Below are 13,602 nucleotides of genomic sequence, written 5' to 3'. Positions count from 1 at the left end.
AAGCAAGGTTCTCCAGTCTAAACACACAGAAAGCAGGAACTGGAGAGGAGGTGGGATTAGGAAGGAGGAGGAGGAGGAGGGAGAGAGGAAAAGGAGGAGCAGGAAGAGCAGGAGCAGGAGCAGGAGGAACAGGAGGTTCCAGTGCCGCCTGTGGCTGCAGCCGCGGGACCATCGCCCCCAGCTCGTCCTGCAGGTGAGCGGGGAGGGGGAGCTCGTCCCAAATCCATCGGGGGGGTCCCTGAGAGGGTTTTCTTATTGGGGTGTGTTTGGAGCTCACAGGTTGTGGATTTGAGCCCCAAATATCATGTGGTGTCCCTGGGAGGTTTTTTTCCTCTGTGTGCGTAGGTTTGGATCTTGCAGGAGCCCAAAGCTGAGCCCCTTGGGGGATCTTTGGGGGCCCACGTGGCCACTGCCCAGTATGGGCAGGGGAGGACATTGGTCCTGGGGACCCCCGGGAGAGCAGAGGAGGGGAACCCCTGGGACCCCCAGAGTGGGGAGAGCAGAGAGGGGCGATCCCAGAGCTGGGGGACCCCAGCAGACTGGAAAGGGGGGGAGCCTGGAGAGGAGGGACCCCTGGGATCCCTGGGATCTCAAAGCAGAGCATCAGGGTAGAATGGACCTCATGGACCCCCAAAAGCCCCTGGATCATCCCTAAGCAGGGCGCCGGAGAATGAAGAACCCCTGGAACCATTGGACCCCCATGACCTCAAGGAAAGGAAACTTCTGGAACCCCAAAAGTGGAGAGATGAGCAATAGGGAACTCCTGGGAGAGTTTTTTTCGGGCTAAATCTTGATATGTGGAGCTTTTCATGGACACAAGACTCCTGCTGAGTTCCAGAGATGGACCTGGCCTGGAGGAGCCTCTACTCCAAGGCGCTCCCACCTTGGTTTCCCCCAAACCAGGGTTTGTCATTCCCAAGCTGTGGCCAGATGGAGGAGGAGGAAAAGCCCCAGAGATCCCTCAGAGGAGGGGCTGCAAACCCAGCCCAGGGAGGGGTGAGGAGGAAAGAGCCCCCCTGAGCCAGGAAGGTGGCCGGAGATGCAGCCAGAGCTCAGAGCTGGTGGAGAAGCCTCATGGCAGGGAGAAGCCCGACAAGTGCTTGGAATGTGGGAAGGGTTTCAGCTCCAGCTCCAGCCTGATGGAACACCTGAACATCCACACTGGGGAGAGGCCCTGGGAGTGTGGGGAACGTGGGAAGGGCTTCAGTGGGACATCCGACCTCAGCAAGCACCACAAGATCCACACTGGGGACGGGCCCTAGGAGTGTTTGGAATGTCAGAAGAGCTTCAGGTGGGATTGAGAGATTGTCACTCACCAGCACTTCCACACCAGGGAGAGGCCCTGCGAGTGTCCTGAGTGTGGGAAGAGCTTCATGCGCTGCTCCAGCTCCATCCCCCAAGGGAGGATCTGCACTGGATGATCTCCGGTGACCCCCGTTGGGAAGAGCCCTGGTGACCCCTGTTCTGGGTGATCCGTGTTGGGCAGGGGGAAGATGTTGGAGAGATTTCTTTCCCTTCTCCTTGTGCTGCTGTGATTTGGTTGGTAATAAATTCCCTCCGGGTGTCCAGGCCGGGTCTGTTGTGCCCATGTGGGATTTGCTGCGGGATCTCTCCCGGTCCTTGTCCCCACGCAGGAATCCTCGGCTCCATTTTCTGTCCCTGTGCGGCTGCGGGGGTAGGGACAGAGCGGCTCTGGGGGTGCCTGGCATCAGGCCCGCGTCACCGCTCGCCACGGGCAGCCCTGAGATGCCGCGCACCTGGGCACGCATTGCTGGGCTCACCTGAGCTCCCACCTGCCCAGCGCCCCAAGGTTCCCCTGCCCAAAAAAAACCCCTCCGGGGCTGCAGCGTCCCGGAAACGCCTCAGCCAATGGGAGCGCAGGCAGGCGGCATCTTAGCCAATGAGATCTCGGGGCGTTGGATTGCCTCATCGGTTGCCGGGCAGAGCCCGTGGCCGATCGCTCCCCAAAAGCTGCGGCAGCCAATGAGAGCGCGCGGCGCTGCCGAGCCCGCCCTGCTTCGGACTGGCGCTCCCAGCGCAGCGCGGCTGCTTTGGGGCTGCTGCTCCCTGCCCGGCCCCGGCCATGGGGCGAGGGGCGACAGCTGGGGCCCTGCTGGTGGCACTGGTGGTGCTGGGAGCCCCCCCGGCTGCGGGCGCGGAGCTCTCGGGTGAGCGGGAGGCGGGAGGCGCTGGGACAGGGGGGGAGAAGGGGGAGAAGGGGGGAACCCGGAATGGAGGGGGAGGAGGAGGGGACCCCCTAAGGGAGAGCGGGAGGGCCTGAGGTGTGGGGGGAGGAGAGGGAGCTGTGGGAGAGGGTGGGGAAGGGGCAAAAGCGGAGGTGGGACACCATATCTGAGCGGGACGGGGCTGGGGATTGGGAAATTTGTGGGAAAATCGGGAAATGGGACCCCAGAAGTGATTTGGGGAGCGGCCGGAGGTGGGAGGGGAGACGATGTGGAAGGGGAAATGGGGGAAGGGCGGCAAAGAGGAAGCGGCAGCGCGGGCAGGAGGGTCCCATGGCGGCCGAGGGGCGCAGGTTGTGCGGAGTGGGGATCCGGGGTGGGCCCGGAGCTCTGGGGATGCTGGGAGAGGGTGGTGGGTTGGCACCCCCTGACCTGTGTCCTGCACACTCAGGGGTGTTCCAGAGGATGACAAAGTCCGAGTGTTACTTCATTAACGGCACGGAGAAGGTGAAGTACGTCCAGAGATCCATCTACAACCGGGATCAGTTCATAATGTTCGACAGCGACGTGGGGCACTTTGTGGGGTTCACCCGCTATGGGGAGAAGTTGGCCAAGCGCTGGAACAGCAACGCGGTATTCATGGAGGACAGACGGACTGCGGTTGACTGGTTCTGCCGGTGCTGGTACAAGAATTTTACCCCGTTCATCACGGAGCGCCGAGGTGAGCACGAGGGAGAGTGCGTCCCCTCGGGGCCTGCCCTGCCAGTAACCCTGGAGCCCCTCAAAATCTCCCTGGGCATCGGCCCAGAGCCCTCAGCCCTCCTTGTGCCGACCCCCGGGGTCTCCAGATCCTCCCAGTCCCTGCCGGTGCCCCCCCGCGCGTCCATTTCAGCGACCCGTAAAGTTGACGCTTGGCAACCAATGAGATCGTATCATGTTCATGACTCATCTGTTTCCAGGGAGACCCGCAGCACGGAGTGCCTCGCGCCGGACTCGGCCTCCCAGTGCCGCGCACTTTATTCCCGGTTCCTCCCAGTGCCACCAAGATCCCTCCCAGTGCCATTCCAGTCCCTCCAAGACCATGCCCAGTTCCTCCCCAGTCTCTCCCAGTCCATTCCCAGTCTCTTCCCAGTTCATTCACAGTTCACTCTTAGAACTCCACCCTCTCTCCCAGTTCCCCCATTCCTTCCCATCTCTCTGTGTCACCCAACTCCCTCCCAGTCTCTCCCACTCCCTCCGAGCACATTCCCAATCCATCCGAGCCCATCCCCAATCCCTCCCACCACATTCCCCAATCCATTCCCTGTCACTCCGAGTCCATTTCAGTCCATTCCCAGCCCTCCCTTCTCTCTCCCAGTGCCCCCCAGCTGATCCCAGTGTGTCCCCGCTCTCTCTGTCTCTCCCAGTGCCCCCCAGCGTGTCCATCTCGCTGGTTCCCCCCTCGAGCTCCCAGCCCGGCCCCGGCCGCCTGCTCTGCTCCGTGATGGATTTCTACCCTGCTGCCATCCAGGTGAGGTGGTTCCAGGGCCAGCAGGAGCTCTCGGAGCACGTGGTGGCCACCGACGTGGCTCCCAACGAGGACTGGACCTACCAGCTGCTGGTGCTGCTGGAAACCCCCACCCGGCGCGGGCTCAGCTACAGCTGCCAGGTGGAGCGCGTCAGCCTGGAGCAGCCCCTGAGGCGGCACTGGGGTACGGGGGAGCCCCTGGGGGCGCTGGCGGAGCCACTGGGCTGTGCTGGGAGGCACTGGGAGGGAGCTGGAGAGAGCCAGGCTGGAGCTGGGAGAGGGGCTGGGGGCTGGACAAGGGCTGGGCAGGGGTTTGGGGGATGCTGGGGAGGGTGGGGTGGGGCTGGGGGGGTCCTGGTGGGCACTGGGAGCGACTTTGGGGGTGCTGGGTGTGCCTGGGAGGGAGTTTGTGGGCGCTGGGTGCAAAGGGCAGGGGGTTTGGAGGATGCTGGATGCGAGTGGGAGGGACTGGAATGAGCCTGGAGGGGGCGCTGGGAGAGGCTCGCGGTGTCGGTGAGAGGTTTTGGGGGGCTGAGCCCTGCGGACCCCCCAGAGATGCCGCCGGACGCCGCCCGCATCAAGATATTGATGGGGATTCGGGGCTTCGTCCTGGGCTTGGTCTTCCCGGTGCTGGGGCTCGGCTTCTCCCTGCGCAAGAAGGTCAGGGCCGGTGCCGGGGGTGGCGTCCCCGCCGTGGCGGAGCGTGTGCGCTCCCGCCGGGGCCCCCAGCCCGGTGTCACCCCCTTTTCTCTGCCCACAGAGCTCCTGAGCCAGCGGCGACCGCAGCCCCTCCCCGTGGGCTCAGGCCCGGCCGGGACCCCCCCTCCGTCCCCGCTCCGCTGATTTTGGGGGGGTCCCGTGTCCCCCCAGTCCCGCTGATGCTCTGCCCCCGCCCAGTTCCTGCTCCCAGTGCTCCCAGTAAAGCTTCCCAGTTGGGCCCGGGGCCGTTTATTGGGGGGCGATGGGACGGATTTGGGCAAAGGGAGGGGGACAAAGGGTGGGGGCTAGCCCCGGGGGGAGCGGGAGGAGGAGGAGCAGGAGGAAGACCAGTAGCAGCAGCAGCAGCAGCACCAGAACCGCGCAATTTCCCCGCCCCCCCGGAGCTGCAGCTCCCCCCCAGCCCCGTCAGCATCGCCCCCTCCCCACATCCCACAGTGAGCAGGGAGTGGGAGCTCAGCCCTTGTTAAGAATCTCTAAATAATATTTTAAAATAATTTAGTATGATTTTCAATTTTTTCTAACTCTTTAAAATATAATGGAATATTTTTAAAATTTAAATGCATGTTTTATAATAATTTTAATAGTTGTTAGTAATTTTCTTGACCCCTCATTAATAAAATTGTGTTTCTAAAGCGGAGTGGGCATCCTGGTTTGACGCTGGTGTAATGCCAGTGCCCCCATGAAAATCCATTGTCCCCAGTGTCCACTGTGAGATGTGATAAGAAATACAGCAAATCATGCTCCAGTTCAGGAATAAAAGAAAAAAAAACTTTATAAACTTATGATATATAAAAGGAACACACAGAACTCAGAATAAAAACCTCCTAAAAACATTCCTCCTCCCTGTCCTAGTTTGAAAAGGAAGTGAGATTTTTGGGATGCTGTGGTCAAACCAATCAGTGCTCAGATTTGAATAATGGCACCTTGGACATGTGTGGCCCCTGAGGACATGGATTCACCTCTGAGCACACAGGGGGTTAAAAGCAGAGAACTCCCAGGGGAAGCTCTCTTGGTTCCGTGGGTGAAAGGTTCAGAGCTGCCCTGCCCGGCTGCGGGCTGGGTGCAGGAGGGGAAGCCATGCGGCCGGGTGAGGGGAGCCGGGCCTTGGACAACTAAGGGAGGTGAAGGCCCCTGCACGATGGAAGGGTGGAGGAGCACTGAGAGGCATCGGGCAGCGGTCAGAGAGAGAGAGAGAGCCAGTGTCTGTGCCTGTGCCACCTTGAAATTTGATATCATGCGCTGGCAGCACAGCCGAGGAGAAGGGGTGCAGAGGGCAGGGCCAGCGTGGGAGTTCTGGGCAGGCAGAGCCCGAGATTTTAACCCTTTTCTTGGATGATGGAAACCTTACAAATGCTGATCCTCCTGGAGTTGAATGAGAAGAGAGATAGGGATGAGATAAGAGGAGATGGGCCACAAGAGAAGTTGAGAAGAATCTTACACAGGAGGAAATGATGGATTGGCCTTTGGCTGGACTTTTCTTGCATAGCCATGGACAGAACCATTTTTCCTGTGGCACAGAGACTGCATTTAGGGGGAGGCAATGGCTCGGAGCCAAGAGAGTGCAGTGATGTGATGTGAAGGAGTGGCATGAACAGAGATGGATGAGGAGGGTGGTGGTGCCCTCTGCCTTCAGTGAGGAAGAAGATCTTTGTTCTTGAGAACCCTCGGCCCCAGGGGGTGAATTTGGGAGGAACAGGTGTCCCAAAAGTGAGAGTCTGTGCTCAATTTTGGAACTGGGCAAAGCATCCTTAAAAGGGGAACCCCAGAAGCAGCTCTGGTGCGTGTGCAGTGGTGAGAGCACTGGGCATGGAAGGAAGATGTCACCATGGGAAATGATCTCCGGGCGGTGCCACGTGTGACAGGGAAACACAAGAGGTTTCAACTGTGTTTCCTGGGGGAGCCTGTGGCACAAGAGGGACTCCTCTCTCCTTGATGAACTGAGAGTTGATTATCTGAGGGGTGGTGATGGACTGACAGTTGGTGACCGGAGGGGTGGCAACTGAATTGCGAGTCCAAGGTTTTGCCTTACTGTGATGTATTGGGAATTTGTTTGGGGGGAGGAGAAATGTTTGGAATGTTTTCATTATTTCTGTGTGTTTCTTTTATATATTGTAAGTTAAGAAAGATTTTTTTTCTTTGTATTCCGCAGCTGGAGCCTGCTTCACTCTGTTCCTGGTCACATCTCACAGCAGACACCAGGGAGAATGTATTTTCATGGGGGCACTGGCATTGTGCCAGCATCAAACCGTGACACCAGGGAAAATGGCTGCTGGTGCCAGTCCATCCCCTTGCCCAGAAGGCACCCGCTTGTGTTTGGGCACGAGCTGCTGGCCACAGCCAGACGGGCAGCACCCGCAGCATTGGCCATCAGACGCTGGGCTGATGTTTTCATCCAGAGAGCAAGAAAAGCAGCCAGAAGCACACAAGACAATTTGACAGTATCTCTGTAAGAATGGCATTGTCCTGTGAAAGTCAATAGTGGATGGTGGTTTTGTGCTGCAGATAATCACTTTTAAGCAAAAATCATTCCAGGAAGGGACAACAGCCTCTGCCTTCTGACAGATACCAAGTGTGGCCACCAATTGCTCCAGGTGCTCCTGCCAACAGCCACCTGCAGAAAAGATCACATAGACACCAAGGCACGCTGGCTTTGGCTGTCCTCTGGCAGAGATGTCCCCCGGGGCCACAGGTCTCTGTGGCAGGAGAGAGGCACCAGCATTGGCAGGCCTTGGGCATGGCAAATCTCCTTTGGCAAGGACTCTTCCACAGCTGCTGCTGCCAGCGCTGCCCAGGGTACAGAGCAGCATTGGAGCTCTGGGCCACACGTCCTGTGTCTGTGTCATGCCACTGAGAGTGTGCCGGCCACCCAGCACCGGGACTGGTCCCAAAGAGGCCGTGGCAGGGCCTGTGGAAGGCCCCGGTGCCCTTCCTGCTCTGCTGCGCTGGCAGCCGTGGGGGCTCATTCTGCTGCCCTGAGCAGGCAGAGCAGAGGAGCAGCTGCTTCTTTTTTGGGCCCTTGCTAAAGTTCCTGCTGGGCTGTGTCTTCAACACTTGGGGCAAGGTCTTGCCTGCAAGCTGGGGCAGTTTGGGTGGGGTGGGGGTGTCCCCAGGGCACGTGGAGGTGTGTCCTGGGGCTCTCTGTCACACAGCGCACCGTGGTCACCGTGGGATGGAAAGGGACAGAGTGTGCAAGGGTGACCCTTTGTGACACGCTGTGACGTAGGTGCTGGCGGCGCCACGGGCACGCCACAGTGCTCGGTGCACGCGACGGGACAGGACGGGACAGAGCAAGGCTGTGAGGAGCCCCTGCACAGCCAGCTCGTTCCTTGCTGACCCGGAGCTTTTCCGAGGCATTCCCTGTGCAGGTGACCTCGAGGCCAGGCTGCGGGACTCGGGGACGTGGAATATTTCCCAAGCGTCTGCCATCGCTGCGGCCGGTGCCCTCGAGGACAGACTGCAGACTTGCAGTCCTATTTCCTTCTTGAGACTTCTCTCTTGCTGCTGCCCTCGAGGACAGACTGCAGGACTTCCTGTCCTGTAGCCTTCCTGAGGCTCCTCTGGTGCAGGTGCCTTCAGGGCACAACTGCAGCACTTGCTCATCTTCAGCCCTTCCAAGGCCTCTCTGCTTCAGCAAGCTCTTCTAACTGCAAAGAGTGACATGGAGCAGAGAGCCCCCAGCGTGCCCAAGCTGGCCTGGCTGGAGGAGGAAGAGGCTGGAGCTACCTCAGCACAGCAGCCTGAAGAACTGGAGCAGTTCCAGCTGCTGCAGGATCGTGAGTGTCAGAGCTGGGCCACAGGGCTGGTGCCTGTAGCCAGCTTGGCCCCGCCCCATCCCATCCCATCCCATCCCATCCCATCCCATCCCATCCCATCCCATCCCATCCCATCCCATCCCATCCCATCCCTGTGGACATATCCATGGATAGGACAGAAGCTGGGCTGGAGCACCTGGCAGCCGCGCTCCATCCCCCGGGGCATCCCGAGGCTCTCCCTGCCTGGGGAGCTCAGGGCTGGGCTGTTCTCTGGCCTCTCCCACAGCCCCTCAGCTCTGGCTGAGCTCGCTCTTTGCCAGATGCAGCCAAGGACGGGACACAAGAACAGGAAGATGCCCGTGGCCGCTTGGGCAGAACGGCGCAGGTACCTGCGGCCATCCCCACCTGGGCTGGGCCTGCTGGCACTGCTCAGCCAAGCACCAGGCTTGGAGCACTCCATGGATTCTCCCTCTCTCGCTGCCCTTCTCCCCCAGACCCTCTGTGAATTCATCACGTGCCCTTGGCAGGAAGAGACCGCTGGTGTGGGCACGGGTGTCTTGGCCAAGCTTCCGTTCCTCGATGCCGAGACCGGTGCTGCCATGCTGGATTTGCTTGTGGAGAAGGGTGTCTCCAATCCAACGCAAGTAAGCAGCCTGGGCAAGGGCTCAATGGCCCCAACAGTGGTGTGGCACCTCCAGCCGGCTCTGCCGGGCTCCCTCGGCCTCTGAGGCCCAGCCCAGTGCGGTTGGAAGGGAAGCACTTCTCAGGGGAAGTTGCTGCTCTGGCAGCTCTGCGAGTCTCCCCGTGCCCTCTGCAGGTGCCCGCCATGGTGAGGTTCATCCACCAGTGGCTGACGGCCAATGAGTCTGCTGGGCACAGGCTGGACAAGGCCCTTCTGGAGCTGACCCAGGAACACCCCTGTGACGTGCTGATCACCCTCTTGCGCTGGGCCCCATCGTGTGACAGGTAGGGCAGCCCCACGTGCCTTGAGGGCTTAGGCTTCACCAGCCCGTCACCCTGTAGAGCCTGTCCCTGCTGGCTGCCAGACAGGCGGGCAGTTCCAGGATCCTCTGGCTCCTCTGTTTTCCAGTGCTGCCATGTCAGCTCCTGAGCCTGGTGCCACGCTCCCTCCCTGCCCCTCGGGGCCTGTACCCACGTGGGCTGGCTGGCCGCTGCCGGCCAGGGGCAGTGGGCAGAGGCAGGGCTGAGGGCCAGGACGGGGCCCTGCAGCTGCCCAGGCCACGGCGCTGTGGCCGAGCCCGCCCTGACACAGAGCTCTGACCCCACAGAGCTGCCGCCACCATGTGGGGAACCATCATGTCCTCGAGCAGGACTGCGGAGCCGGCGCTGCAGCTGCTCCTCCATGTGCTGAGCGCCTGGCCCGTGCACAGCGTGTACACCTCTGATGGGGGCGACGCAGGAGTCTTTGCCCTGGCTGTGAGTTTTTGGTGCTGGCCTTTGCCAGCCCCCAGGCTGCCTCTGGAGCAGCCAGCTCTCTGTGCTCCCCCCAGCTGCATATCCCTGCCTCAGGCACTGGGCTGAATCCTGCCTTAGGGGCAGGGCTCAGGGGCACCAGGCTGCCTGCTCCCCCCGTGTCTCCCTCGACCTCTCCCTTGCACGCTCAGTCCCTGCCACGTGGATGTGTTGGCACTGAGCGTTGTCTCTGGCTGTTTTATTTCTTGCAGGGAACCGTGGCATCGTGGAAAATCTTCAATCTGGCCTGGCGCTCACCTGTCGTGCTGGAGTATTTCCCCAGTCTCTTTCTGCATCTGCTCTTCCAAGCTTACATCAGCATGCAGGAGATGCCAGAAGAGGTTGAGACCTTCTGGCAGGGATGCCAGGAGCAACACGGCCTCTCCGCCAACCCCAACAGGTGCTCCGTGCCAGTCCTCCCAGTCTCCCCGTCCCTCCCATGCCCCAGGGCTGGAGCCAGGGCTCCCAGCGTGACCTGGCCTTTGCCCTGCACACAGCTTTGCGCTGCAGACCCTGAAGGCCCTGCTCTGCCAAATGCGCTATGAGCACGTGGTGCTGTCCATGGAGCGCAAACGTGCCTGGGACACGCTGCTCCGTGCCGACACCCACCACTGTGCAGTGGGTCTGCTGGCCAGGTGAGACCTTGTTCTCCCCACCGCCCCTCTCCTTTGTGCCCGCAACGCCCCACACAGTCCCCGTGCTCATGGGCGGCAGGGCCTTGTCACCAAGGGAGGGATGAGCAGACTGGGAAAGGCCGGCAGAGGAGGGTGCCCGGGAACAGCCGCCTCCCAAAGCGTCCCCGGGGAGCTCGGGAGCAGACCAGAGCTCTGCCAGGCAGCCCTGGGAGAGGTTTGCCCGCCCGGCCCAGGAGCAATGGTGCCTTTTTCTCACTGCCAGGGAGATGCGCTGTGTCTCCATGATCTTGTGCTGCAGCATGGCATCCGGCCTCTTTGAGCTGCTCAGCCAAGGCGTTTCAGACTGGGAACTGCCCGCCCTGGCCTTCCTGGTGGAGGTGAGCCCCATGGCCAGCGCTGCCTGGCTCAGCTGCCTCCCACCCCTCTGCCCTCTCGTAGCCGCAGCTGCCTGGGACGCTGCCCGTGCCCTGTGCTGCTGCCTTGGCTCGGCCCTGTGCACTTCTGAGCTCCTGCCAGCTGGGCACCTCTGTGCCTGCTCTGTGCCTTGCAGCTCCTGGATTGCCTGGACTTGAGCCAATGCTCTGAACAAGTCCTGGAGATCCTGACAAGGCACCTGCAGAGCCAGTCCAGGCAGATGCGTCGCGTGGCGCTCCGAGGCCTCGTGGTGCTCACCTCGATGGTGAGAAGGAGGCAACAGCTGAAGCTGTGCTGGCAGCGTGGGGCTGGGGCAAGCAGGCCCTTGGGCTCAGCTGGGCTTTGGCAGCTGTGGCAGCTGCTCCCAGCTCTCCAGGCTCGCTGTTCAGCTGCCTGAGTGCTTTGGGACAGGCCTTCGGCCTCTGAGCCCTGCAGCACCAGCAGCAGCAGCGTGGGGTTGCCCAGCCTTGTTTTGCACACAGGATCCGAGCATGTACAGCCTGAGCGAAAACCTTGTGAAGCTACTGTGGGATAGGGATGAAGACATCGTGGAGAAGACCCTCATTGTGCTCATCCTCCTGATGCTGCAGGAAGACCTGGCAATAGCCAGCCCCATCGCCCTGCAGCTGGCTGAGGCGCTCTGGCACCTCTTTGACAATGTGAGGCTCTGTGCCCCCAGCCACGGGCACTTGGGTGCTGCCTTGGGCCTGGGCACAGGGGGGCCTGGAGCAGCGGACGTGGAGGGCTTTGGCTTCCTTTCCAACAGGACAACAGCCTTGTGCAGCTGCTCTCCATTCGCCTCTTCCAAGACGTGATTGCCTTGGTAGTGGCAAAGGGAGAAAAGCCCCTGAAGAAGCCTGTGAGCCAGAGCCTGCTCCCACTCTTCTTCCACTGCCACGATGAGAACCCGTGTGTGGCACAGGTGAGGCCTCCTGGGTGTCCCCATGGGAGGGGGCTCAGCTGTCTCCCCACCCCCTGGCACCTGACGGGCTCCAGCCTCCTCACGGCCCTGGCTCAGAGATGCGGCTCCTGTGCCCTGGGCTGCGGTGCCATCTCTGGCTCTCTGCTGCTCTGCAGGCCTCTCGGGAAACGCTGCTTTCTGCAGTGAGCTTCCTGAAGAGGAAGGATCTCAAGCAGCTGCTGCAGACGGATCAAATGTGGAGATTTGCTGAGTGCTTGGTAAGGACAGCCTGGAATGCCCAGCCCAATCCCTGCAGCAGCCGCCTGCCCACGGCGCCCAGTCTGTGGGGCTGGCAGCTGTGGCCCCTGCCCAGTGCCGCACGCAGGGGCACCGACCTGCGCCCCACACGCCGCTCCCTTCCCTGGGCCGTGCGGGCTCTGCTCCAGGCTCCTCTGGCCCCAAGGCCGCTGCCGACGGAGCCCCGAGCCAGCCGGGCTCTGCTGCGGGGCGGCACCGCGGCTCGCCGGGCCCTGTGCCCCGTGCCGAGTCCGGCGCCTGCGGCTGCTGCCCGGGCCTCGGGGCTCTGTGGGCAGGGGGAGCAGCGCCGGCCGTGGGGAGCGCCCGGCCCAGGGCAGGGCCTGCATCAACCCTTTCCCTCCGTGCCCTGCCGCTCTCTGCAGCTGGCAGAGGACAGGAGCCGAGCGGCCGAGCACCTGCGCCCGGCCCTGCCCTACCTGCGGAGCGCACAGGAGCCCCTGCGAGAGGCGGCCGTCAGGTTCATGGGTGAGCGCCAAGCCCGGCTCCCTCCCCGGCCCGCCCCATTGCCGCAGCTCGGCCCCGGCCCCGCCTGCTGTGCCGGCAGCAGGATCCGGGCGCGGGCATGGGCAGCCCCCGCTGGCCTGGGCATTGCTGCTGCCGCCCTCTGGCAGCCGTGCCCTGGGGCGGCAGCGTGCGCCAGGGGCCCGGCTGAGCCCTGCCGGGCCAGCAGGGCGTGTGGCCTCAGGGCTGGCAGCGCCCGTGGGCGGCAGCTGTGCCTCTGAAGGCAGGACACGCTCTGTGCTCCCCAGGGATGGCCGGGCGCTACCTGACAGGGCAGCAGCCGCACTTCCGCATCATCTGCAGCGGTGAGTGAGGCCCGCGGGCTCTCGGCGGGGGCTGCCGCTGGCAGCTGCGTTCCCTGGCCCGCCCGCCGACGGCTCCGCTCCCTGCGCGCCCCAAGGGCAGCGGGGCCACAGCGCAGACACCTTGCAGGGGCCTGCGGGACATTCCTGGCCAGCAGCTGCCAGCTCGTCCTTCTTGGCTCCTGCTTCCTCCAGGCCGTGCCAGCAGCTGCGTGGCACGGACGAGGCTGGAGGCTCTGCCCAGCTCCCCGCAGATCCAGCCCCTGACTGTGCCTCTGTTTCTCTCTCTGCAGCCCTTCAGGACATGACGGATGACAGCAGCCCTGCCATCTCATGCCTGGCGCTTCAAGCTCTGCACATCCTTTTAGCTGTACAGAGCGTTCCCTGCTCCCGGCTCCAGAGGATGCGAGACCAACTCCGCTGCCTCTGGAAGTCGCGGCCTTTCCTGTGTGCCCGTGGCTGAGTGTCCTGCCGCGGCGCTGTGGAGAACTGATCCGGGAGGCTGCGTCTGCTGGGGCCGCCTGAGCCTGCGGGGAACAGCTCTCCTGTGCCAGCACTTCCTTTCCCTTCACCCACTAGAGGAACATTAAATTGCTGTTGCTGGATAGCCAGGTGTCCAGGAGCTTTCTCTTGGTGCACAGTGTCTTCAGGCCAATGGGGAAGAGGGGAAAGGCTGCTTGGTCTGCGCAATTTGCCCGAGCGTGCGGTGTGGAAGGGAAAGTGGCCAAACACCCCTTGGCCTTTGGTGGTTCCTGCAGGAATGTTTTTGTTCTTGCATCAAGTTTTCTGGAGCTGGGGGAACAAGTGTGTTCTGTGTTGTGAGAGTCTGTCTGAAATATCCCTCATCTGCCTTACGATTGTCATGGAGAGAATCCACCAAAAAATTAAAACCCCCG

At 61.9% G+C, this 13,602-nt stretch overlaps 1 protein-coding gene and 2 pseudogenes across 1 annotated transcript; 2 read left to right on the top strand and 1 right to left on the bottom strand.

Annotated features, from left to right (window-relative positions):
- Nucleotides 1–13,602, top strand: part of LOC141725778 (uncharacterized) — a 349,911-nt pseudogene that overhangs the window by 157,125 nt on the left and 179,184 nt on the right.
- Nucleotides 1–13,602, bottom strand: part of LOC141725813 (uncharacterized) — a 73,690-nt pseudogene that overhangs the window by 55,175 nt on the left and 4,913 nt on the right.
- On the top strand, nt 2,084–8,890 carry LOC141725747 (class II histocompatibility antigen, B-L beta chain-like). Its single transcript, XM_074529781.1, has 6 exons — nt 2,084–2,168; nt 2,635–2,904; nt 3,590–3,874; nt 4,244–4,495; nt 8,483–8,547; nt 8,657–8,890. Exons 1-6 carry the CDS (start codon nt 2,084–2,086, stop codon nt 8,888–8,890), a joined length of 1,191 nt encoding a protein of 396 aa, XP_074385882.1.

Source organism: Zonotrichia albicollis, chromosome 31 (genome assembly GCF_047830755.1).
Source record: "Zonotrichia albicollis isolate bZonAlb1 chromosome 31, bZonAlb1.hap1, whole genome shotgun sequence".
Lineage (NCBI taxonomy): Eukaryota > Metazoa > Chordata > Aves > Passeriformes > Passerellidae > Zonotrichia > Zonotrichia albicollis.
This window is presented reverse-complemented; position numbering and strand designations above follow the sequence as displayed.

What these genes read in the sequence shown, in the direction of transcription:
- LOC141725747 (XM_074529781.1), top strand. Translation starts at nt 2,084, where the DNA reads ATGGGGCGAGGGGCGACAGCTGGGGCCCTGCTGGTGGCACTGGTGGTG. An exon ending in TGCGGGCGCGGAGCTCTCGG is followed by an intron (nt 2,169 to 2,634) that starts GTGAGCGGGAGG and finishes CTGCACACTCAG; the next exon opens with GGGTGTTCCAGAGGATGACA. An exon ending in GCTTGGGCAGAACGGCGCAG is followed by an intron (nt 8,548 to 8,656) that starts GTACCTGCGGCC and finishes CTTCTCCCCCAG; the next exon opens with ACCCTCTGTGAATTCATCAC.